General features: G+C 41.5%; 1 protein-coding gene across 1 annotated transcript; it reads right to left on the bottom strand.

Annotated features, from left to right (window-relative positions):
- Positions 1-560: 560 nt before the first annotated feature.
- MRPS5 (mitochondrial ribosomal protein S5) lies at positions 561-27,270 on the bottom strand. The gene is made up of 11 exons (XM_058834949.1): positions 27,119-27,270; positions 25,709-25,846; positions 15,882-16,007; positions 15,342-15,575; positions 12,909-12,943; positions 6,053-6,143; positions 5,314-5,360; positions 4,629-4,686; positions 3,748-3,810; positions 2,494-2,630; positions 561-1,131 (listed from the first exon to the last, which is right to left on the bottom strand). The coding sequence occupies exons 1-11, from the start codon at positions 27,183-27,185 to the stop codon at positions 907-909; spliced, it is 1,221 nt and encodes a 406-aa protein (XP_058690932.1). The 5' UTR covers positions 27,186-27,270; the 3' UTR covers positions 561-906.

The following is a 27,270-nucleotide window of genomic DNA, read 5'->3' as shown; positions in this document are numbered from 1 at the left end:
CTGAACATGAGCACACATTCCCCAACAGCAGCTTGATGTGCTGGTGACAGGAAACTTTGCAATCTGAACACTTGGCAATCCCTATTGAAGGTATATTTTGACTGAGCTGGCAAACAGGAAAAAAACCTTAATCCCACTGCTCAGCAGGCATGGCATTGGAATTACAATTTTCATTGCAAGAGTGAGATAAAACTCAATTAAATTCACCCTGCCTGTCTGTATATACACAACTGCTGTCTTTAGAAACCTGAATTGAAATCAGTGTAACACATTGCTCCTAAATGTCTTTAACATCAGAATTCCAAATGTAAATTCCCAGGCTGGTCCTGAAGGATTTGTGCAGTATTCTCTCACAAAAGAGGTGGCCCAAGCATCTTTTGGCATTTGGGGAAATGCCATGACAGGCACTCACAGAGGGGGAGGCACAGAATTTAACCCCTGAGCCTCAGCAGTGAGACAGAGGGTGCACACATCACCTCTCACTACTGCTGCTCGCTTCAGCATCTCCTAGAACCAGCGTTCTGCCAAAAAACAAAAACAGAAAAATGGACCCAAACAAACCCACTCTGATGATTCTTTATTGCTTTCACAATCTTGTATTTTCAACAGTTTCCCAAGAACTTGTGAAAGGAACATGGGAGCTCTCGATTACAAACCATCTTCTGGAACGGAGTCAATGCAGGCTTGAAGCCGAAGACACGTTCACTGTTTCCATCTGAACATTCCCACTCGGACAGCGGTCAGGGAATTGTGGGAAAGCAAACAGTGCTCCTGGATGGCAGCAGTGACACAGATGGCACGAGACAGCTCCTGCTGCCCTCCCCTGAAACTCAAGCCCAGACACCCTGTCTTGAGCCAGGCTTTCCCAGCTGCACCTGAGCTGGAGCCACAGAGGGACCGAAGCTGTCAGCACGCCGCCCGTCTGACACTGGCCCAGGGAGATTTCACCATTCCCTGGGCTTCTTTCACATCCCTCCACTCCAGCTTTGTGTTTGGAACCTCATCCTCAGGCTCAGGCTCCTCACGGACAGTCCCCTCGGGCAGGGCCACCACGATGGGCAGAGGGCCCTGCTCCTCCCGGAACTCCACCACGTAGAGGCTCTTCTTGTTTGCCAGCTGCTGGTGAGTCTCCTGGCAGCAGGACAGGGAAAAGACAACCAAAACAATGATGCAGAGTGTGGCTTTACTTCAGGCAAAAATCTACATGGGATGTGGGGCAGGGGAAAAAGATCCCAAAAAGTAATTTCCTAAGAAACAGTTTAAGCACTGCGTAAATGAAATGACTTGTCAGGCTTATCTTACTGGGCAAAAATTCAGCCAGCCAGACCTCAGATACACTGATCAGCCCTACAATGTCATCCCAGAGGAACCTGCTTCTGGAAAGATGTATCCTTCTCATAAACATGCCTGTTGGGATGTTAGTACTGTGCAGAACATTTTTGTTTTTATGTGGATATAAATTTTGCTGTGACAACAGAAAAGTGCCTGTTACTGCCCAGACAGTGGCATTAGCTAACATAAAGATATAAATGTAACATTATTTTCAACTACACCTCTCCCTTGCCTACAAGGTGTTTTGATAACACTCAGGTTTTACAGTGTTTACAGGTGACAGGAAATATTTCCTACTCAGGGCAGTGAAGAAAACATATCAAGTGCAAAATTCCAAAAGCAGTAATTTATACAGCAGGCCTTTCTTCTGTTGGTTCTCTGGAAGATTCTGAGACAATGACTGAAAATACAACACCAGGCTCCCGCAAGTCTGATTGCCCTGAGGCACTGCTAAGCTGTGAGGTCTGTGACTCTCACCAGGCAAAGAGGATCACAAGCCCCTCACCTCCTGAGGCTGAACTGATGACATTGGCCAGGACAGGGTGACAGCCTTGACAGCTACAGCTCTGCAGGGCTGCATTGGGAATGGAAGCAGCCAAACCCTGGCAGCCACCAAAACCGCAAACAAATGGGATAACCCGGAATTTCCAGAGGGCTGACTCATCCTGAGGCTGGTGTGCAAAGGAAGTAGGATGAAATGGTGCATGTTGGAGCTTTTCCATCAGTTCCAGGCAGCATCTCCACTGTGAGCACCTCCCTGACTGACTTCAGAGATCTCAATTACAAGAAGCAGTAGAAGCAGCTGAAGCTTCAGCCCTTGTACAATGAGAACTTGGAACACAAAAAGCAGCAGCAACCAAACCTGGCCCACAATTCCCTCTGCCCAGGATTTTTCAGTAGTCACCAAAACCACACCAAATGAAAGTCTAGGAATTCAGATGCCCCCTGCAGACACCTGGCTGTGGAACAGGCAGAGTTACAGCTATTCCTGACTGGACAACTCCATGAAACTGCTGAGGAATTACCCCCTTTGCCGATTTTGTTTGCTCTTTGTAAGATTACTTCATTTTAAACCTGGAATATAAACTGTTTGCCCACAAACTATTACAACACCCATCCCCTTCTGTCCCCAAACCCAGTGGGCACCAGGAGTGCACCCACCTGTAGGGTCAAGCCTCTAAAGAGAGCTCTGGTGATGTTAATCAAGTTTTTGGATCCAGTGACCTTGGCATACATGTCCTTAATGCCAATTAGCCTGCAGATGGTGATAATGGCTCGATGGCAATGCAGACCATACCCTGGGGAATAAAAAAAACCATAAATGAGCATTGTGTGATTATTTGTAAGCACACAACTTACTCAGAAGAGAGCACTGAGATCTCTTCTTCACTATTTTTGTTACCCAGCACGTTAGAACACATTAGATGTTAAAAATGGCTCCAGGGGCTGTGCAGAGCCATCACTTCCCTTTTCCTGGCCCAGTAATTGGAATAAGTTATACTTTGTCATGATTTTAGTGGCACAGAGTGAAGGAGAAACAAACACATTTCAAAATCCACAAACACAACAGAGGTTTATGTGTCATCTGCATCCATCTCCATCACAGAGATGGAGATTCTATCAGCTCCAATGCGTAACTGTAGTACATTGGCATTAATTGCAAACAGTTTCTTAGACTTGCCAGGTTTCAGTGGAGAAGTTATTTTTTTGAGGAGTCTACTTTTGCTCCAGAGAGGTTTGTTTCACATGGCTTAGCTCTAGTGATCTTTAAAAATTGCAGGACTGTCTTGCTGCTGCTGAGTAAAGGACACAAAAAGAAATACATCCTTGGGATCAAATGACTGGAAAGCCACAGAAAAGGGCTAGAATGTTTATTCTAGTGAGGTTATCTGATTGGAGACCCTGCCAACTAGGAAATTGAGGGAGAAAGGGGAAACCAGAAACAAAATAAAACCCAAAGAGACAAGGAAAAGGAAAAAAACACTCCCCCTAACTGATGAGCTATCAGGAAACTTCAGGTGCCACTTCCAGGAAGATCAAACTGACTTCACAACCACCAAGGCTGTAAAGAAAGGGAGACCTGGAGGGGGAAGGCTGTGGGAATTTATAGCTCTATAGAATTTATAGCTCTATACAAACCCACCAGTGGGTGGAGCAGGACCAGGGTCCACACCTTGGTAATTTAGAAGTGGAGGAATTACACTTAGGAAGAGTGATAGAGCTCCCACCAGTGCAAAAGGGACAAATCCCAAATTGCAAGAGCAAAGCCATGTCAGCAACAGTAGGTATTTCTAAAGAAAAATGACTGATCATTTTGAACATTTAAAACATGGTAGACTAGACACTACTTAAGTTCATCAAATAAATACCACTCAGTAATTATTAAACCTTCAAAACTTAAACTTCTTTTATTACCTTTGTTTTGTTTCTTCATGCGGATTTTTGTCCTTTTAAATTTCACAGAAATGTCGTGGTAAACTGGAGAGGGAAAAAAAAAAGGCATTACAGATAAATTCCACCTTCTAGAAAAGCTTTAGCTAGTACCTTTTCTTTTCTGAACTGTCAAGTTGGCTTTACTCTCCCCTGACTTCTTTAAAGCAGAGGATTAGTCTAGGTAAATTTCTGGAATAGATTATGAGTGTTGAAATACCTGTGAATACTATGCTACTATTGAAAAATAGGTAGGTGTGCCTCTAGTGATCCTCATTTGGATTTGAACTGAGCTCACATGATACAATTTAACTCGTATTTTTTTAGTAATCTAGCTTTTAACCTAAGATTTCCCCCAAGGCATCAGCATTCTTGGATTTTCCACACAGAGTACTAAAAAAAAAAAACTACCAGGAAACATCAGGCTGACCCTCCAGTCCAGGTTCTCCCTGGCTGCTGGGTCAGCACACATGGACTGAGTCACAGGGAATCATCTCCTCTGACACAGAAGGGGGAAAAGCACAGGAGTTCACTGTAAAGAAAAATGCCCTGACAGCATCTGACTCCCTTGACTCAAACTGTGCCAGGAAAGATCTAATCTTGCTATTAAGGGCCTGAAATACTATGCATTAAGTATCCAAATTTTAAGAATCATGGAATTGTTTGGGTTGGAAAGGACCTTTTAAAGGTCATCTGGTCCAACCCTTCCACAATGAGCAGGGAAATCTTCAACTAGACCAGGCTGTCAAGAATTGTAATACAATGCATCAGATCAGAAAAACTTTATTTAACATTTTTTTAATACTTTGCAAATAGTTGCAAGCAGCTGGCATACTCAGTGCTTACACTGAAAGAATAATACTTACTTGTGTGGTTCTGATACAGGTCTATGAAGTGCAAGGAGCTTATTGCTTTATTCTTTGCCTAGGGAATAAAAGCAGAAAACATTTTTCTTCTTGAATTCTTCTGCCAAGCCATTTGCAATTTACCCTTATTCAGTAATTAGATGTAAAAAAAGAAAAACAACTTAGGAAAACAGATTTGCCACATCTAAACTCTATGGAAATGAAAATGTTTAGTCTGGAGGAGGCTCAGGGGAGACCTTACTGCTCCCTACAGACACCTGAAAGGAGACTGAAGTGAGGTGGGGGTCAGTCTCTTGTCCCAGGTAGAAAGTGATAGGATGAGAAGAAGAACTGCCTCCAGTTGTGCCAGTGGAGGTTTAGATGGCAAAAATGTCTCCCCTGAAAGGGTTACCAAGCACTGGAACAGGCTGGCAGTGAAGTGGCTCAGCCACCATCCCCAGAGGTGTTTGAGAGATGTGCAGACAGGGCTCTGAGGGACATGGACTGGGGGTGGACTTGGCAACAGCTGGACTGGATGATCTTAAAGGGCTTTTCTAACCTAAATCATTCAGTGGTTATCTGTATCAAGAGAGACAAAGCAAACACATGGATTTACTTCTTTGCAAAGACTACAAATTACACTGATTATTAGGGGAAAAAACCATAAGTGTAATTGTCATCAAGGAAAAAAATTCAACCAACATACTTTCCTTAAAGCATTCGTCCTGTCACCTGCCTTCCCTATTGCAAAACCTGCAAGACAGAAAGAGGCATTTTATTGCTGAGAAACAGATGATGTAGATGACCTTTGGAAAGAAAAGTGGAAAAAAATAGAAAATTTCACAGCCACGTTTAGCATTTAAATTTCTGCTCCAGTGCACAGATGATACCCAGAAAGTGGTTCAGAGAAAATCACAGAGACAAACAGTTTAGGAGTTATGAACACCTAACTTCTGGATGCCAACTGCTTGTCAAAGGGAAAAAAAAAAAAAGGTTTATGCTGCTATTGTATGTTTGACCAAACTTTGTTTCAAACAATTGAGTAGTGGTGTTCTTCAGACAAAAGAAACAGTCCACTCTGTTTAAAAATAAAGAAGGGAATGAAGAAAAAAAGCCTGTGACAACTTCAGTTCCACCATTTAGGACATCTGGATTGCAGTGATAACACATTCCATGAAAAAGCTTTCCAAAGGAGAGGCAGGAAGAGTTTTTTCAGAGCAATACATCTTTCTGCAGGAGAGCCACACCTTCCTCTCTTTATAAATTTTCCTCCACTCCCAAGTGCAAGCACAATTCAGCTGGAGGAACACACGAGGCCTTGAATCTTTCACATAAGCAAAGTTCAGCAAAACTCTGGTTGACCATGAATACAGCTGTCTCATTAAAGCTCCCACAAAATATGCCATCATCAGCTGTTGCCTTGTACATACAATAAAAGCACGTACCTGCAGCCCCTTTACCATTCCCAACAGCCACTAAGGCACGTACTGATTTTTTCCGGCCTTCCTTTGCCTTCATACAAAACACATTTCTCACCTGAAGAAAAAAATCAACACAAAGCTTCTTGTTATTGCACATAGTCCAAATGGGTTGGGTATTGTTAGCTTTTCTTTTTTATTTTTATAGAGAGTCAAGTTTGCCAAAAACTGTAGAATACACTTAAAATATCTATACTGTCTTTGTCAATGGGTAGCATCTGCAGTGGGACACTGGCTTCAAGGCATTAAACACATAAAGGTTGTTAAAAATCCACACTCAGAGACAAAGTTTCCTCAGTGCACCTCAATGAAAATAACCCTTGCTGTGTTCAGGTGCACAACAGATAACGCTCGAGTGCTGCCAGCTTCATGTGTGATTTCAAGCATGATGAGAAAACATCAGGAAAAAATGGAAAGTAATACTAATATTGAGAAAGTGACAGCAATATTGAAGTGCCCCCCATATATTTTAACCTGTTTTAGAAGCACTCTCAGGAGCTGCTCCAGGTCTGTTGTTGCTTTACATGAATTAAAACTTAGGATTGAAATCTACTTGCATGCTGCAGAAGGCAGTCTCATTACAGAGATGACAGCTGCTGAAAAGGAGATTCCATTCAAGAGAGGGGAAGAAGAAGGAAATCGCCTGAAGCTGAGTCAGAGGAGGTTTAGGTTGGATATGAGGAAAAGGTTTTTCACCCAGAGGGTGGCTGAGCACTGGAACAGGCTCCCCAGGGCAGTGGTCATAGCACCAAGCCTGACAGAGTTGAAGAAGCATTTTAACAACAATCTCAGGGCACTTGGTGTGATCCTTGGGGTGTTCTGTGCAAGGCCAGGAGCTGACCTCGATGCTCCTGATGGGCCCCTTCCAACTCAGAATATTCCATAAGCAAGTGACTGCTTTACAGGCCCCACCTTATATGGTCTAACATACCCAAAGTGGAAAAGAGACAGATGTACAGGTGGGAGGGAGAGCATGTTCTGGGAAAAGGGAGGACAACTTGACCTAGAGAATGCAGAATGTGGCAACAGGTCACTAAAACAATGAGATAAGGGGAAGAGACTGGTTACATGTCAGCCCAAACCAGCTTTGGACTGCTGGGGTTTAGAAATACTTCAGATTTTGTCCTTTGGTGAACTTGGCTCATTTTGATGTGAAAACCACACCTCTGAAGCTGAGGCTGGTGTGAGTGGAGACCTCTAACAACAAACATGAATTTAGAATGTGCTGTGCCCTTAAATCCAGGTGAGAGGCAGCTAAGCAAGGAGCAGCTTAGCCAAGCAGTGGTGTAGATTCATTATGCAGAACTGTAAATAATCAGGCTGTATAAATATGTTTGCATTTTTGGCTTTCAGTGTGCTAGCTTTACCCACAGCACCCCTGTTGGAGCAGAACTATAAATAAATTAAATAGCTCAACTGTGTGTAGATTGGCTTCTTGCACGCTGGGTGAGAGAATCCAATTTTGGGACAACAATCTCAGATCCTTTGTCCATCTGTTCTAGCTCCCTTGGTTTTGCTTCTATATTGAACTAAATGTTTATTTAAATACAGACATACATTTTATATGCTGTATGTAATACATGAATTATATATCATGTATAAAAAGGTAATACATAGCATACACAAAAACCCTTTTCCCTTTATGTAATCCTTCAGCAAGCTACTCTAGTTGTAGTGTTATACATCTGAAAGTGGGTTATTAGAAAATACTTGGTCATGGTTTAAATATTCTTAAGAAAATTCACCATAAGCAATCCAAACAAGAAACCCCAACAATCCCCCCCCCCTAAAATTCCAGTGCCTTCACTAGGTACAGATTATAGTTAGAGTTTTGAAAATTTCACCTTGCTTTCATTAAAATAAAGATGCTGTTTGATTCAAGGTGCCCATACATTCTAGAGACCACTCTAAAGAACTATCAGCCTTGCCAATTGCTTATTCCAAGCTATTTTCCTTTCTTCAAACTCACTGCTGACAAGAACAAGCTAAAAAACCACGCCCCATAAGATGAAAGTGCCTGTGTAAATGGGCTATTCAGAGAAAATGCAAAATAATAATGGAAGAAAAGAGAGTGAAGCAGAGTCATCTCCCCAGGAGCATCAAGAGAATACTATTTTTGCTTTGCACACACTTTTATCTTCTGTTGACAATCTCAGTAGGTACCTGTACAAAAATAGAGTCAGCACGTCAAAAATAAAGGATGTGATGTTTGTAGAAAACTGTTCATGGATTATTCCTCTCCCTTTCCAGAATGTGGCAATAAAGACACACACAAGGAGCTTCTCTGCCACTCTTTTAAAACAGCACAGCCCCTGAAAAGTGACTGAAACCAAAACACAACCACCCCTATTATCAGATTGCCACTCAAGTTAGATTGAAAGCAAATTTTTAAATTTTGAAAGCAGATGCAACACATGCTCAGCCTAAATCACAATGCACCTCAAATTAACTGTCTCCTTGTATCCACCATCCAGTGGTGAAACACTGCAAACTCAGCCTTCTTTCTAGAACTGAGGGAAGAGCAGCACCTCAAACATTTATTAAGAGGAGAAATGACAATGTGGAAGTAAGTAAAGCTCTAAGAAAGGCTGCTAAACATTATCATGCTTTCAGCTGTTGCACTTGGTTAGAAAAGGGGTCAAAATCCAACACTTCCTTGGAGGTTTTCTTTCTGTAGAAGTCGAATGAATGACTGGCCAACTTGACTGCCCTTGGGAATCCCTCCATTCTAGAAATCCTGTTCTAGTCATGATTTCTAGGAAGCTGCCACCTCTAGGCTACTCCTGACACTGCCACTCTTTTGCTGCTGCTGTGCAGAGAAGTGGCTGCACAGTGATCCCCTCATGGGATAAAAGCCTCTGGTCCCAATACTTCTCCAAGGTGCAAGAGAAGTGAGGTAAAATGAGAGCAGGCTGCAGCACTGAAAGAAAAGCACTTCCATGCAAATGAGCCTAGAGAGGGTCAGGGGCACAGCTAAAAGGTTTGGGAATACAGTTATCTAAAAGAATTGAGTAATAAACTTGTCATTACAAAGTTTATACAAACCCATGTTAGCTACATCATGTCCCTGTCAGCATTCTGAGCACCAAGGGCACAGCAGATTTGTACCACAATGGCAGAACATCCCTCAGCTGCAGTGTTTATACTGAAATGGTCCTTAACCTTGCACCTCAGAGGAGGAGATGCTCTCCCCATCCAGGGACCCCTGGAGAAAGATGGGAATGCAATCCCACACTGAGCCCTGCAAGCCAACACAGAAATAAACAGCACTCACATGAACACGAGCAGCACTAATAACCTCGTCCTCTTCCTCTCTCTCCTCTCTCACCTGAGTAGAGATCCTTTGGATTGACCCCCCAGTAATGCCTCCTCAAAGTCACTCTGCATCTGAAATGGCTTTTTTTTCCTTTTCAGAGGATGAGCCATGATTATGCCCAATTAAAAGTCACTCAAAAGCTTCTGGGTGTTCCAAATGCCAGTTATTTCTTCCATACAGGCTGACAGGTAAGAGGTAAAAATCATCAAGTATTTATTAAACAGAACCAGTTGAGGGTAGTATTCCTAAACTCTACTTTTAGGGCAGGCCAAAATCTTTGAATACTCCAAGATTATCAGAAATAGTGCACAGCTCTGACCTCTTATTTTTTCCTGTGATCGGTTGGTTCAAGTGCTGCCTTAAATTTAGAACTGTCTGAAACTTTCACTGCCAGTCTAAAGACACCATTAGTATCAGCTAGGGAACAGAAGACTTCCTTGTATTCTAAAAGCAAAATCTAGAGCCTACAAATACCCCAAAAGTACTTGAGGTAACATCTCATTAGAAGTAAATTATTACTCAAGAGAGTATCCTTTATATCATATAATTTTTCAGTCAAGGCTGTCAAACAACACATCTCAGACACTGTAATTCACACAGCATTTCTTTTTCACAAGCCATTTTTTTTTCTGCACTCTTCGCAGAAACTATTTCCAATGACTTATAAAAAGAAACAAAGGGTTTAGGCTGTGCACTAAAGAATATTCTTTTTGTCACAAGTAGCAAGCCTACCAGGCTGAGCCAAGAAGAGGCCTGATGTAGGCTGGGAAGCAGCTCCCTCGTGTCCAAGTGAGAGCAGCTAGGCAAACAAGATGTCCAGGAAGGAATAAAAGCAGCCACTGCCACCCAGAGCTTTCTGTCCCCTGCAGCCATCATCCTTTTATCCTGTGTGTCTGGCAGCTCTTCCCAGTCCTCAAACTCATGGCAATGGCACAGATCCCATTTCCAAGCTGGATGACATCAGTGGGTAGTTCAACACTCAAACAGAAATCTCTGAGTGTTTCTGTTTGCTTATTTAAAAATGATAGTACCATACCTGAACCACCTGGCTCAAAACCAGAGCTATTCTGACACTGGAAAGGCTGCACTGACCCTGCTAAATGCAGCTGTGCTTGCACAAAATTCTTCAAGTTGCCTTCACCAGGAGCAGGCAGTGGAAACAAAAAAGCATGAACAAACCAGTAAGTGATCGCCAAGCACAGCTTTCACAACTGGCAGGAGGCAATTTCAGTGTTGGAGAAAACCCCTTTGAGGTCTGTCTTTTGCAAAGGGCATTTTTTACAACTTTATCTGCTCCTTTAGAAAGGTCCCCTTAATGAGGGACTCAAAGGGCCACTAACCTCATGTTCTGTGCCTTCAGGCCCCACTGAGCACAAGGTCTCACTTTCTAATTTTAATTGCACTACAAGGCAATTACTATTACAGCACAGGATGTCATGTAGGCTACTTTTTTTTGCTACGTTACAGTGTTCATTTTGGAGGAAAATAAAAGAAAAATTCATCTGAGGGCGGATGACACATGAAATGAAGCCTTCCAGTGAAAATAATAATGGCACATGTCAGCTGCACCTGTAGATTTTAATTACCACTGTGATTATACTATGTTAGACACCAGTTAAGCATTACCATCAGTTCTATTTGAAGAGATTGTTCTTATCTCTAATATATGAGCAGAATAGGAAATGTGCCTCAGGCTGGCAGGGAAAGTAAGAAATAGTTAACCCAAGTTCTCTATGACAACTTTAGGTCTAGTTGACGTGAAAATCTGCGCTTGTCTATACTCTATTTCTCAGTCAGGAGAAATCAAATTACAGCTTTTGTGTTTCTACATTATAAGAAAACACTTTAATAAGCCAGTTCTCTCTTTTTTTTAGCAAAACAGCAGAGCCTTTTCAGTAGCATAATCACAACAGAAAAGGTCTATTATATCTTTGTTCATAAGGCAGTCCTTTAAAAATTACTCTGAGTTTCTTGCTGTGAAGCACAACTTCCCAGCAAACATTATTTTAATCTCCTGTACTGTTGTGAAGGTAAAGATAATGGAAAACACATCCAGAAATAGCAGCATGTCTCTCACCTATTTCAGCCAGGAATGCTAAAATGATCTATTTATTTCAAAACTCATACTTGCTATCAGAAAATTGTAAGACTCAATTATCTTGAGCTCACTGCAGATTTTGAACAGAGAATTTTTGCTGCTGCTATTTTTCTGCAAAAGCATTCCACTTCCTCAGTTCACATCTGTGGCAATCTCATGTAACAGCACAGCCCCAGCCTGCTTCTAAAAGCTTTTTGATTACTCAAATACAATAAAGCATTGAGACAGATTTCTAAAGCACATGAAACCACTGCAGAGCAATTCAGCTTTGCTGTTTGTAAATAATTCTGCCAGTACAAAAGGGCAAACTCCCCTGCTGTAGCATCCAAAGTGAGAGTCAGCTGTGGCATGGCACAGCAGCAGATCAACATTCCCTGCTCTGCAATGTGTCCCTTCAGGTCACAGAAGGCACTGCCAGCTGCAGGGCTTGGGAACAAAAATCACTTCTTTTATGAACAGATCCCGTGCAATTCAGGTTTTACAAATGGCCTTCAAACACAGACTCAGCTAAAGGCCAAGTGCTCCAAATGGTCTTTGCTGCATCAGTCAAAGCCCAGAGTGTGGCCCAGTCCACTCCAAAAACCCACTGAGATAAGAAAATGGGATAACATGTCACAGATTTTGTCTCCCCATCCCTTCTGACAGATTATCTAACTAGTTTTTATAAAGATCCAATGACAGACATTCCATATACTCTCAATCCATTCCAGTATTCAAATTCCCATTTGCAAGTCATTCTTTATGTCTTAAATTTACCTTGCTTTTTATTTATATCCATTGCTTTTTATCCTTTTCACAGCAGACATCTAAAACAGTTTACATCTTTCCCCTCTTCAGGAATAAAAAAATATATATAGAAACCAACTCATGACTTTTAATTACCCAGACTGAGATTACAGTACAGCATCATTGTTTTCCATGTCTCAGGAGATACTAAAACCCACAAGCAAAGATTTGGATTTATTCAGAAAACACTCAAGCCACTGGATAGAATTTCAACTGATGGTCATCTCAGCAAAATGCAGAAAGATAATCAAGGACAAGGAAACCCATTTGCACATTTATCAGGACAGGAGAGAAGCCTCAGATGCTCTTCTAGAGTAGAGCTGTCAGGTAGCTCAGCTTCTGAGCTGCCTGATTAATCTTTCAACTTTCAGACAAGGAGCTGTTGAGAATCAGGCTATTTTGTTAAGAAAACGTTTCTCCTAGCCCTTCTCTCTCCACTGAAGAGACAAAGTAACTCACTTCCTCACAGGTTGTGCTTGTACATGTCACGCAGCTGAAACAGAAAACCAGACTGATTCCTACTGCTATAATATTGACTAAGCAGAGACTTGTTAAATAATTGCAAGGTCAATAAAAAGCAGTGATAATTCTTCAAAGTCCTTTGAAAGATTTGCAATGCTTACCTCGATGACTCTTGCTTCAAAATCTTCGTAAGTTTCTGTTGGGAGAAAAACAGAGTGTTACATTTCCTAGTGTTACTTGTCTATCAGCACATCCCCCTGTAGGTGGTACAAATTAAGAAGGACACAACTTCTATGGAGCTGTAATTTATAAAGCAGTCTCAGCAAGAAATAGAGAAGGTAAGATAAGAATAATTTGAACCAGCAGTGTAAACTGCCTTCCTCCCTAAATACTGCTCTAAAACTGCAAATAAACCTCACGTTTCACATATACAGAGCAAAAGCTGTTAATCATTAAAATCACCAGATGGGTCACTTCCATTATGACTAAAGTATTATCCAATATTTTTCATAATATTCTGAAGCTTTTACCATACAATTCACAGGGATTCAAAGAAATCTGGGGTCTGGAGTAGATGACCCGTAAAAAGTCTCTTCCAACTCAACCTATTCTTTGATTCTGTGATTCTCTGAAACTGCAAGTACTTCTTTATCCACACTCTTGTGAAATTCCAGAAAGGGGAGGGGGAGCATAAAACAAAACAATACACAACCACTTTAAATAACTGTAGTCCTTACAACCTCTTGCTTTTCCAACTTGCCCCATGAACAAGAGCACTTCAGTGTAACACAGAAAACCTTTATTTGGTGTAGTTACAGTGAGATTCTGTAGGAAAGCTTAAAAGCGTGTAATGGTGTAGAACTGGGGCCTCAGCCCCCCACCAAAGACTGGTTTATCATTTACACATAACCTCCAAGATGTTTATAAACATGATCTTGGCACAGGTTAGAGACATGCCAGTCTACACAAAGCAGATTTCTAGCTCACAGGAAGGATATGAATCCCAGCAGGCACTCCCTGCTCCCTCTGAAGCTCTTTAGCTGCTAAAGAAACACTGTAAACTTGGGAGAAAAGGAATTTGATTTCTAAGTGGAAAATGCTGCTCTTTCTCTGCTCCTAGCTGGCACAGGAAGTGACACCAGGGAATCCAATCATGCCACAGTCTCAGGCCAAAAGGATTCATTGAGTTTGGCAGTTTCAGCTCTGTTCTTCCTATCACCTTGACATTGTTTTGCATACAGTGAATGTCCCAATTCCCCTGCAAAATCATTAATCCTCTGAATAAAAAGATGCTGAAAGAGCTGTGGGGGCCTGAAGATCCCCGACATTTTTAGCAGATCAAAAGGAAATCAGCGCATGCTAATCAGAAACTGCTTTTTCTCAAACACATTTATAACACAAGCTGACAGCTTCATTCTCCTATTTTGACTGCAGTGCCCTTTCCTCTTTTTGGCAAACTTGGTCTGACTAGAACAGGCTCCACACAGCCAATTTTAATGCAAGTAATCCACATCAGTAGTACCAGCCAAAAGCAGAACCAAGGAAAACAGCAGAAGGTAAAGTTCACAAATGCTTAAACACTGTTTACAACAGCTGTCACTTCTTTTAGTGGGATAAACTCAACACAGTTTTGTGTTCACAGTATGGAACTAGAACCATGGCACTTTCTTGACTTCCTCCATGTTCCACCACTGACTTAGGGGGAATTTGGAACAATTAATCTCTCAAGTCTCCTATTTTTACATTGACAGATTCAGTGACAGTTAGCCAAGTCCACTGCCACATCACTGCCTTCCATGGAATATTTGCTCTCAGGGTAGCAAAATGAAATGCAAACAGTGCTAGAAAATATCACCTTTCTTAGCTCCTCTTACTATAAAAGTGTACAGAAAGATGTCAATAAGCAGAGTTTCACAATAAAAACTCAGCCCAACAGGAGTTGATGAGTCTTTTTCATGTTTAATTAGTTGAAAAAGACTAGGCTTCTAATATTAAAGCTACTATAGAATCTCTAGTAGTCTGAATAAAAGCACTGTAAAAAAGTCACCTCTCTGCTGTACACATAAGAGCTCTAGTTTCACTATACTGAACTACTTAGGAAACAAAAAATAACTTTTATAGTTATTATGATAGTTATTTATTGCAGCTTCTTCTAAAAGCTACATTCAAATAACATAATCTTTAACCCTATTTCATTATTTTACTACAATTTTAAAAAGATTGATTTATCCCATGGGATCCTTTAAGAAACTATTAAAAAACATGACTATATTTCATACTCAAATCAATTGATGCTGGACACAGAAAAACATTTCCATCCTTCAAGACTCCTGTAACAGTCTGTGACATAACACAGTACTCTGTGATACCACATAAAATCACACAGTCTGTAACAGCTACAGGAGATTAAGCAGTGTTTTAACAAATTTCACTGGTGTTAGCAATACCTGCTCTTTTATTTAGTTTGCTTGTGTATGGGCATGGAACAAAGTGCAAAACCAATTTTCAATCACAGGGAAAATCTGGATCTCACTTTCTCCAAGTGCCCCCTCAGAAAGGCTAAGGGAGAGGAAGAGGATAATTGCTTTTCTTACCTCCATTAGGACCAGGGTCAGGAGGATCCAGAATGATACCTCCCCAACACTTTCCACTCCATCCTCCCTCTCTCTTGATTTTTATTTTCTTTTTCTTCTCCCAGGTATCTCTCTGCTGAATAATTTCAGTCTGAATTCTCTCCCGTTCTTCTTTTTTTCGTTGGGCAACTTCCTGCACTTTCCCAGTTTGCAACAGAGGAGCATTGAGACCAGGCCAGAGGAAACCAGAACGTCCTTAAAAATAACAGAGAAAAATTATGCTTTGCTCCAAATTAGGATTGCAACTCTGCACTCAGGAAAAGTGCAACAAAATGGAAAATTTTCACGTGTTTCAAATGCATTCTATGATGCAGAATTCATATCTGAAAAAGCAAAACCAACATTAAATAATCAAATCAAGATTTTTTTGTTTAAACACAAAAATATCTCAAGCAGTTTGACATCACAGAAAGGAAAAGAAATTCGTCCATTTACAAAATCAAGAAACACTATACATGAAAACATCAAGACATGTCTTCAGCTTTGTATTTGTGAATCTACCTTCACCAATCTCCTGGCCTCTATTGAGATTCTTCCGTAACTTTTTCTTCCTTTTCTTTCCTCTTCCTTTCTTTACTCCCACGCCAGTCTCTGCCAAAGCTCCTTTCCATAGCTGATCAGCAGTCACTGAAAAAAAAAAGTCCTTAAGTTATATTCAAGTACAGCTTACACTGGAAACTGAGGGTGAATGAAAAACAACCCCAAGCTTGAAACCTGTTTGATCTTTGCTGAAATTTAAACTGTAGCATTACTGCCTTGCCAAGAAAGTAATTTCCTACTCTATGCACATGTATCTGGTGCAAAGATGTGCCTCTACTCCTGATTACTGCACTGAGAGAGGCACACAGCCAAGTGCATGTTTTTTACAAGGTTTTTCAAAATTAATTTGAAGACAAATATTCCTAACAAGTAACCAGCAAGGTATTAATTTCCAGGTCACGAAAGGAAAGTAATTTGTTAGTAACTCAGAGCAGCAATACCTTGAAGTCCTTATCCAAGGACATCGATCAATGACAGCAAACTTAAATCACCCCTAAAAAAGTTATGAAAATATCATGTCCCCCTTATTGCCTGTCTAAGTGGAAAGAAATGTAAGGAGGAAGGAATACAAAACACTTTAACAACATCATCACAGAGCTCTGGCACTGTCAGGACTCCTCAGGCAATGGCTGTGGCCAGGACCATGCACTGTCTTGGTGCTTCACCCAGCACAGGAGAGCAAGGCTTAGGAAACGTTCAGTAGTTAACTGCAAACTCCTACTCACCCAGCTGATGGCAATACAGGACACCAGGGCAGCTTAGGCAAAAGAAAACCAAAAGAAAAAACACACCAAAAAGAAACTGATTATGTGAAAAGATACCACAGATAATATTTCAAGAATCCCAGGATGGGTCAGGCTGGAATGGACCCCCGTGGGTCACCTGGTCCAACCTCCCTGCTCAGGCAGAGCCATCCCAGAGCACGTGGCACAGGATGGTGTTCAGATGGTTCTTGAATATCCCCAGTGAGGGAGATTCTGCAGCACCTCTGGGCAGTCCCAGTGCTCGGGCACTGCACAGGGAAGTTGTTCCTCATGATTCCTGAGCCTCAGTTCCTGCCCGTTGCCTCTTGTCCCTTTGCCCAGCACCGCCGAGCAGAGCCTGGTCCATCCTGGGAGCCCTCCCTGCAGACACCGACAGACATTGATGAGGTTCCCTCTCAGTGTCTCTTCTCCAGGCTGAACAGGCCCAGCTCCCTCAGCCTCTCCTCAGAACTGAGCTGCTCCAGTCCCTTCATCATCTTTGTCACCCTCTGCTGGACCCTCTCCAGGAGCTCCGTGTCTCTCTTGCCCTGAGGATGCCAGAGCTGGACACAGCACTCCAGACTGGCCTCACCAGGGCTCAGTAGAGGGGCAGGATCATCTCCCTGACCTGCTGGCAATGCAGTTCCCAATGCAGCCCAGGATCCCATTGATTTCTTGTCCCCCAGGGCACTGCTGGCCCATGGACAGCTCGGTGTCCACCAGCACCCCCAGGTCCTTCTCTGCAGAGCTGCTGCCCAGCAGGTCACCCCCAGCCTGTGCTGGTGCCTGGGGTTGTTCCTTCCCACGTGCAGGACCCTGCACTTGCCCTGGTTGAATTTCATGAGGTTCTTCCCTGCCCATCTCTCCAGCCAGAATGCAGAAGCATCACCATGGTTCTGTTTGCATATTAATGCTATTATGTGCTTGACCCAGGGGCAGTGTTACTTTGGCAGTGTAAATCTTGTCTCCCTGATTACAAACTGATTTTGTTTATTTAAAGTAGACAAAAAAAGTCAGTAAACACTTTTAACCAGGGGAATTAAAATAACCATAAAATCACTACCACTTTCCACCAGCAATTCATTCTTTTCAGATTCATGCACTTGAGAGATCCATTTTCCAGCCCCACAGACTGGAAAATGCTTTGGAACTGGGCAAGCTCTGCCATGCTGATAACACAGTGAGGGACAGAAACAATCCAGGATGCCCAGAGGTACCACTAAGTGCCCAGGTTTATTTTTGTATTAAGTTTGTTTAAGGTGTCAAGGTGGTTCTTCCAAGAGTTTGACACACACCTATTGACTCAAATATCTTTTCCCAAGTAGGAAGCACAACTGATTCCTTTTTGAGAATCCTCATCCCAGCAATCAAAGCTCAGTACACACTGAAAGGAAGAACACAGAACTCTGCAAGTCCAGAGAGCTACAAAATAGTGTTACCTCAAGACAGCCAAGAGCATAGTGGCCTTCAAAGTCACTACATACCCAAAAATGGTTCATGGTGTATGAACAGCTCAACAAGGCAAAACATGGAATGGGGTTTTTGGTTCTACTGCAAACAAGTGGAAATCTGTGTATTGCAGACCACTAGAAATGCCCATGGGTAACAGCAGTTTATCTCACTTCTTATATGCTGTGAGGCAAGAACTGAATTTGCTCCTGGGTAGGCTTTAGTCCCTGTAAAGGAGAAGCTTTTGTCTGAAATTACATGCTCTTTTCTAAACATTCAAGTGAACCCCAATGTTCAGAGGTTTAGAAGTAAAAAAAAGAAATCCCACAAACAGCAGCTGTATCAAATGGCTTAAAACCAGTGTCTGAACTGTCAGCCACTAAAAACCTTCCAGCTGATTACAACACACCAATGTATGTAGCTGTGAGATAAATGTGGGGGAGAAAAAAAAAAAAACAACAAAAACCCACACCAAAACCAACAAAAACTTATATAAAAATGCATTACCTCATTACTGCAATTTTTTTTCAGAGGGGAGAAAAAAGCAAAGTAAGTAGGTAATGCGTTTTTCAGTAAATTCATGCTAAGTGAAACATGGGGCCGTTCCATTAGGTGGAAGGCTGATCATCAATCCTGTTAAGCTTCTTAGCTTATTCAGAAAACACTGTGTAACTAGCAATCCTGTTTTTAAAAATGATAATCCTGCTAGCTTGGAAACATGGAATCACAATAAAGGTACTTAAATTTTTCTTTGCAAGGCTATTTTTAAGCTGGAACAGTCCCACAATCTGCAGTTTGGGTGACTTCACAAAGGGTCATAACAGCTACAAAGGAGGCTGCAGAGGGGCAGCAACAAGCAGCTAAGAGAAAAGAGCAGCTCTGGAGCTGGTAATACTTGCCAAAAAAATCCTGCACTTTGAGCTGCACTCCAAATATACATACAATCAGATCACTTTAATTCCAATAGAGGAAAGTAGCAAAGGTCACAGAGTAAGGACATTGTCTTGCACCAAAGGAGAACGCTCAATGCCAACAGAACCATGAAGAACGGGTCAGGCCGAGTCAAGCTTTGGCCTCAAGCACTGCACAAATTCTGACAAAATTAGAGCCAGATGAAAACATCACATTTGGTCCCAAAGTGCAGTTCATTTAATCAGTCTATAATAATACCATCATGTGTTTGGAAAGCAGCTGCATTTAATGAAACACATCAGAAGCCTGCAGGCTGCAGGGCTGAGTTCTTTATAGGATGGCGGCATCACGCTGATTTTGAGACAAAGTGACAAGAATGGGATACGAAAGGGATAGGCTGTCATCAGGAAGATGACAATGCTGGGGACATTGCTTATGACAGACAGACAACACACCACTGGAGAAAATAAAAATCTGTGTGTAAGAAAGGTCAATCTGACTTGAAAGCAAAGCACCAAGGTGATTAGCAAGCACATACATAGGCAGGAGAAATGTGATGAGCTGGAGGAAGTAACTCCAGATGGAAAGGAGGACTGCTGCACTGCTTTCACACTTGTAGAGATGTTCTGGAATGAAGACACCACAGCAGATATGCAGGGTCTTTTGAGATTTATGGGCTTGTTTTATTTTGTCTTTGCAAAATAGGGTGTTGCAAGCATTCCTCAAGAGCTGAAATAGAACCAGTCGTAAAAGCCACTACACATTTTTAGTCAGTTACCCAAAAGCACAGAGCTACTGAGTGGGGGGAAAAAGTGTCATCTGTAAGATTTTATTTTATAGACTACAAAAAGATCCACTACTGAACTGAGCTGAAAGCATGCTTTATGCAAGCTGATCACTAACAACCACCAACAGAAAGTCTGTGTGACATCACTCCATTTTGTTTAATCTACAGAAAAGATATTTGTAATATTCTGGAAAGGATTTGGGTTTGTGTCTTTTATATTATCCCCGAATATCAGGAATGAGACAGGTATTTATCAGATGAATATCAGGCCACACCTCAGTAAACCACAAGTATTAAATGACCTGTTGTAAACCCCATCAGAAACCAGTATCCTAGATACTCATTAACTGAGATTAAAATCAGATTTCTTTGTCTCCTGCAAGAGGAGTTCACAGCTTGCTGAGCATACAAAGAAAGACAACGAGCAGTCAGTTGGAAAACTGAAGGGAGTAAAAAGAGAAGAAAAAATCAATTTTGTAAAACAGCTAAGTAGGCTCACTTCTTTCAAATACAGGTAATCTTTCCCTAAGGTTTTTGGTGACAAATAGCCTGTGGCAGCACAGCAGCAGAGAAACAAAGACATTAATATTGACATAATAAAAAGACTAAAGAGCTTATTAGAATTAACATGCTTCTTTCAATGCACTGTTGTCCACTAACCACATCACATCTGTACAGCTGTATTACCTTAAGGAACTCAGTAAGGTCTTTTGAATCACTTACATTCTCTTCCAAGTTTCAGCCTGGAATACACACTTTTATTAACAGGTGAAATCTTACAATGTATGATATTCCAATCCCATTCCTTCTCCAGACACCAATGGACCTGCCACCATCTCCAAACAGGAACAGAATTTAGAAAAAAATGCTTCATGCATATGAAATATGAACGAGCAGAGAATGTGCTGCTACATATTCTACTACAAATTTAATGATAAATTACCATCTATACACAGCTGCTTAAATGAGACATTTCTTCTTGGTTGCAGGCCTTTAACTTAATTAACTTACACCTTTTTCTTAATCCAGAAGTTTAACACACTTATCTGGAACCTGGAGACCCACACACTTCCTGATTTGAGGGACTGAATGGTCTCCCATTTTCTGCAGGAATACACATCTCTCTGCTGTTTCACAAACACCATTCCAAAAAATAACTTTCTGCTTCCAGCTCCCTTTCCACGTGTACTCAAATGATTCCTAGGACAGAGGCTGGCACAAAGCAGGCTACATGAACTACTCTAACCAGGATTTAGCAAAGAACTGCAATTCCAGTAGCTTAGGTTAGGAAAAGGAGTGCTCCACTGTATTTTTAAATCTAGGCCTTACGATGTCATATTCTCTCTCCACCTTCTTACAAAGTGTGCCTAAGAACAATATCCTTAACTACAAAGCATTTAGGGTAAAGGTGCTAGGAAAAAAACCATACACAGAGCAGCTGTCTTAAGAGCAAAACCTACAACTCATTGCAGTGGCTGAACATGACTCAAATAATTTAGATGTCACTTCCAATTGCATGTATTAACATTCAACTTCAATTCTTACAAGTGGCTGGAGTCATTCTCACAATTACATTAGAAACCTACTTCCAAAACAACAGCAGTGAACCATCCAAAACAAAGATGGAGTTTGACTTTATACACCTTAATCATCTTCAGCTGAAATCATATATTGTTCAGAAACTGTCAGCTCAGTTCATACCATCTGTTATCCCTGAGAAGTTATGTTTCTAATATATTTTCCTCTTAGTTTTAAACGTGGAGGTCTTTAGTTCCAAGACCTATTCAGACTTTGTAAAGTTACTTATGGAAAATGTTTAACTCTAGGTTGAATCCTCTCCTCCATGATTCAAAAGGGAATATTCTGCAGATGAGAATACAAAGAGATTTAATAATGAGAAAAAAATGGAACAATGGCATACTAATACCATAGGGATTACTTTTAACATATGAGATTCTACAGCAGGCTCATCAAAATCAGTGTGCTCATCCCAAATGAGAACTGCTTTTGCCACTTCACTTCTGAAATGCCACTGCCTGCCATCATATGACATCAGTTTCTTGATTCCCTGTCTAACCCTGGCCCATGAGCAGAAAAGCATGGATCTATAAGATCTGTAAGAAATGAGATACAGGGCCAGATTATTCTCAAGTGTGTTAAATCACCACACTCAAAACATTGTTTTCTTCAAAGAAAGAGCCCCTTTCTCAAAAGAGACCTCTCAGCCTTTTTAAATGGCAGCACATGAGGCATATCTGATATTGAGCTCTGCTGAAAGATAAGAAGACAAAAATCTCCACCTCCTCGGTGAGGCCATTAAAAAAAAGGGCTGCTTAAGCAAAATACATGCTCCTGTTTGCAATTCTGCCTCCACCCTCTGCAGATGTCATCTCCTGAGGGTGTTATCTGTGTTTGATTTGGTTAATACAAGTTTGAAGCTCTTGGGGCTACCTACTTATTCATAGTAATTTAATAACATTGTTAAAAAATGCAAAAGCTCCAATTATGTGGATTGCATAAAAATTTTGTTTAGTTGGGTCTGCAAATTTGTTGGCAGAAAAAGACATCTATAGTCTAATTATTTTTTCCCCCAAGATAGAATGGGAAAGTTTTGGGCATTTTCCTCAAAATCCAGAAACAAAACTTGCATCCTGATAGTAGAACAAAACCCCAGACCTGGAAAATATTCCAGAAGATACATTCACACTGCTCCACTGACACAGGGAATAACTCCATTTAACTGCAAACCTCGAGCACACTTCCACAGTGCACTCAGATTAGAATTTCACATTTTCTAAAACTGGCAATTTGTCACTATGTCAGCAGAATTTGTAGATGTGGGATTGTCAAGTTGGCTGTCAGTCTCAATTCAAACCCTGAATAAATCCAGCTACAATCCCAGCAGCTGAGAAATTGTATTTTTTTTTTTCAATAACATTTTATGAAAAACCAAGGACATTAAATGTAGCTAGTGTATGTTGCTGTAAATGCTACCATCTTTTGAAGGTTGCTTTCATTATTAAAGCTTTCATTTTTTATTTTTAGTAACTATCATGCCTCAGTGTCACCAGATGGATATGGAGAAGAGACATTTCAGTGAGGTCTGCAAACTAAACACCTTTGGCTTGGTTCAGTTCCTCAAAACAAAATGAAAATCAGAGGCTAAATGCCTTTGAAAAGTAATACCATAAAACCATCGAAGTAAATACTGTAAAAAAACCCCAATCAAATCAAAACCCAATAGAATGCCTCTCCAGGTACAATTAACAATAAGGCATTTAGTCCCCTTTCTTTTGACTGAAAGCAATTAACCAACTATTTTTCAACATACAGACAACTCCCTTGTAAAAGGAAAAAAAAAAATTTAAAAAGCAGTTGTACAGATGTAACTCTTTACATCCTTAATGCTGAAACCTCAAAACTCTTCTTATGGTACCAATGATAATGACAAGAGGCAGCTCTGTAATTATTTATCTGGAATGTTCATACTTGAACAAAAATTCTTTGTAAATTGAATAAGTATTTTTTCAATTCTGAACACTAAGTTAGACATGGCTGCCAAAATGAACAATTTAGCCCAAAGAAAACTCACATAAAACTACAAAAACATGATACAAAATGTAATTAAGGAGCAGCCTCAAGGAGCAGTGGAAGGTGTCCCCAGCCACAGAATTGGCTTTGGAACAAGATGCTCTTTTAGGTCCTTCCTACCCAAACCATTCTGTGATCCCACGGCTCTCAGGGGTAGCTAATGGAATTAACTGTGAGTAGGACAGTATGATTTTTATATAGCCCCAGTATCAAATAAAAGCTCTTTATCTCACATGCACTTGGACACATAATGGATGTTGGGAAAATCAGGCTGGTTTGGATGTCTGGGGTCAAAGACAATTCCTCAGGCTGGGAGACAGCCAAACCAGTAAATGAAAACTGAACTGCTTCCCATGGTCAGGAGGGTGGAAAGGGGAAAGAATAAGCCTGGAATAAGAAGGTAATTTTACACTATTTCATTAAAAACTCACTAAAATATGTCACAGGAGAAGAAGAAATCTCTCTGCATGTTTTTGTGTCAGGGTTGCAGGAGAGAACTATCTGGGTAAGGATCAGAGATAAATGCCTAGGATAATTGCTATTCCTCCTATTTAAATTAATTCCTTCTATTTAAACCAGTCAAACAATTAAAAATAATAGTCATGTTGAAGGAACAGATGACCCTACTAACAAGAGCACTGTAATATTACCCAAGGAACGATGGAAGATAATTAAGCATTCACTAATGAGAGAAAAAAAATCCAGTCACCTTTCTCAGTCACAAAGCCCTGACATTTGGCTGACATTTCTCTTGACAGCTATTTCACATAAAATGGTCATATCTGCATTTTAAATGTTGCCACTTCTGGAGCAACTGTACTGCTAAGGATTTGAGTGATTTATACTGTTTGTATCCACTTCATTTGAATTCTGAAGATTTTGCTTTTTACTTCTGTAAGAGAAAGTGTTCCCAGAATAATTTTACTTTGAAATACAAAACCCTGAGTCTTCTGAATCTCATGACTACTGTCTCTGCTTAAAATGTAAAGTAGGTACACTTGCATTTTTCCAGGTTGTTGCACATTATTGAATAAGCCAATAGTTTTAGGTAGTTTGCCTAAATATATAAAATTTTGCTTAACAGCATGGATGCATCCCAGCAAATATTTTTAATTCAGTCATTTAACCAGACACCTGGAAAAGTTCCTGGTAAAACAGAGCTCATCCAGAGCTTGTGAATATGAATACAAGCCTAATTAAGGAAATAATCTAACCTACAAATTCTAATCACACTGCAATCACTTGTGGTGCTACACATTCAATTTAAGATAAACAAAATAACAACAGAGGGTGGCTTCTTACATATTCTTATCTTGCTGCTGCTGCTTGTCTAAACGAGTTTTTCCTGCAGGTGGCATCCTTAGAAAGCCTTTTCCATGCAGAGCCTGCAGGTCACACTGCAGCCTTTCCCAAGTCTTTGGAGACCTCTCTACCCTCAATTACCTGGAATCAGTCAATGGTCAAAATTTACTGGATAAGATGAGCAGCAAGCCCAGCCTGACTGTTTAACCCCTTTTCTTTAGCAGATGTGAAGAAAACAGATGCAGTATTCTGTCACCTGGATGTTGAGAATAGGAAGAGACCACCAGTTCTGAAAGCCTGATTCTGCAGAGCTCTTAAATTCAATGGGTTTTAAAAATCAAATTTTCACTCTCTAATTGCTGCAGTTATCTCTGCCAGAGATTGCATCCTTACCACTTCTCCTCTTCCCCTGAGGGATAGGATAAGGAACCACAGAGCAGGTGAAAAAGCCCCTCAGTTGCCTCAGTTGACAGTCCTGAGTGTGAATTTAAACAGCCATCATTCCTCAGTTATGGTGAGCATGGCTGAAGCTCCCTTCAGGACTGGAGGAAAACACTGCAGCAGACCAGACAATCTGCAGGATTGCTACCAACAGTTTCTGTGTAACACATTCTTGCATCTCAGTAACTTCACTTTTGAGGCAGCACAGCTTGAACAGCACGTCTTGCCTGGGGCTCAAAAATAATTTGGAAGATAAACACACAATTTATACTCTCAATAAAGGCCTAGGAAACAGAGGGGAAGCTGCTTCCTCCTCCCATCCAATGACATATATTAGATGGATCCACTGTGACAAAAAGCAAACCCTTGTTTGCTATTAAAAGACGATAAACTGATTTTGTGCACATCCTTCTGTCAACACCTGTAGTTGCCACTGTAATCTCAGGGGATACAAAAAAAAGTCAGTATACACAGATTTTCATGACTGTATTTCTCCAAAGCAGTGTTTTCTTTCCCTCTCCTGCTTGTTACAGCTAAGAATTTTTATCCAACTCAAGACTTACATGTATTGAAGAAGCTGCTCTTCCTGCACTGCTCGACTGTCCCAGTCCAGGGGGCAGAGAGGGAGCACCGTGTCTGGAATGCCCATGCCAGGCTGGAGTAGGAACTGCAGCTCCCTTTCACTGGCACAGAAACAAACCCTGGGAACAAAGACAGACAGGTGTTTATAGGTAGCACATTTCCTTCCTTGAAACTGCATTTTCTGCAAATAAATGCATGGGAAGAAAAGCCAGTATTTTCAAAGGGAATCAGACTTGAACCTTTTGTCTTGAAATGCAAAGCAGAATGTGGGAGGGAAAACATTGCAACAGAAAATGTCACAAAGAGAGGAAGGCAAGAAGGCTTCCAGCATATTGCTGACAGAGTCATTTCAATAAATTATTAAGAAGTAGTTGCAGCCTTTTATTTTTCCTGGTTTACCTGCAAGAAATGGTTGGATTTTTTTAAGGATATTCTTGTGACTAGACTGTGAAAATGTTTCCGTCCACTAAGGAAACTCCACCAGGCTGTTTTCAAGCCCCTCTTAATGTTCAGGCTCTAATCAGAGCTTGGCATCACTTCATTACAGATTGCCTTGAGGATGAAAAGAGACCTGAAATTCATTAACTACTTAGGTTTTGTTTAAGAAAAGAAAGATGAGAAAGTTTTTAGAGGACTGTAGAGGATAAATATGTTTTCCCTTCCTTCTAAGTATACTTTAACCCCTACTGGGGAAAAAACTAATACATCTGAATTGTGAAAAGTGACTGAAGAAGAAAAAACAGAAAAAACAGAAAGAAAAATTACAGAAAAATAAGAGAAAACAAACTTGGATTCCTATGGACTAAAAACGTCCACCATGAGGTAAGAGGAGAAAGGTAGAAAGAATGGCAAGAAAATAATAATTTGAATTACAAAGCAAACCACGTCACTCCATCATCTTAAGGCAGATGTTACTGCCCGCGTTCCTCTGATGGGTGACCGATCCAGGTTTCCAAAAGCACGGCTGCCCTGCCCAGAACCCTGTAAGGATGAGGAAGATCGGCATCACCTAAACTTCCCTGATCCCGCAGCAACCCTACGGCGAAACCCGGGAGCGGGGGAGGCACCAGGGGCTGCAGGTCACACCTCAGAGCCGTGGGAAGGCAGCAGGGACTCCGCAAAGCCTCACCCGCGCTGCCGGGCACGCGCACCTCAGTGTCTGGGTGTGCACATGGATATCTGGATGTGCACACGGATATCTGGGTGTGGACATGGATATCTGGATGTGCACATGGATGTCTGGATGTGCACACTGATGATGTCCGGGTGGGCACCCTCAGCGCGCTCCCCTGGCCCTGCGGGGTGTCCCCCCGCCTCCCCCGGCTCCTGCCCGGCTCGGTGGCCGCTGCCCTCCCCGCGGAGCTCCCCCACAGCCCGCCCTGCCCCATCACCTCGCCAGGCCGCTCGCAGCGCGCCGCGGGCACACGCCCGCCCGGCCGCCACCACCGCCGCCGCCATGACGGGCCCCAGCGCCCTCCCGGCCACCGTCCTGAGGTGCCCCGCGCTGCCTGATGACAAAGCGCGGGGAGCGAGGGAACGGCTG

The sequence above is a fragment of the Poecile atricapillus genome, chromosome 3 (assembly GCF_030490865.1).
Source record: "Poecile atricapillus isolate bPoeAtr1 chromosome 3, bPoeAtr1.hap1, whole genome shotgun sequence".
Classification (NCBI taxonomy): Eukaryota; Metazoa; Chordata; class Aves; order Passeriformes; family Paridae; genus Poecile; species Poecile atricapillus.
This window is presented reverse-complemented; position numbering and strand designations above follow the sequence as displayed.

Bases quoted from the DNA above. Each gene is read 5' to 3' on its own strand.
- MRPS5 (XM_058834949.1), bottom strand. From the start codon at position 27,185: ATGGCGGCGGCGGTGGTGGCGGCCGGGCGGGCGTGTGCCCGCGGCGCG. The intron at 3,811-4,628 runs GTAAGTATTATT...TTCCCTCTCCAG, and splicing joins CCTGTATCAGAACCACACAA to TTTACCACGACATTTCTGTG. The intron at 1,132-2,493 runs GTGGGTGCACTC...TCCTGCTGCCAG, and splicing joins TTAGAGGCTTGACCCTACAG to GAGACTCACCAGCAGCTGGC.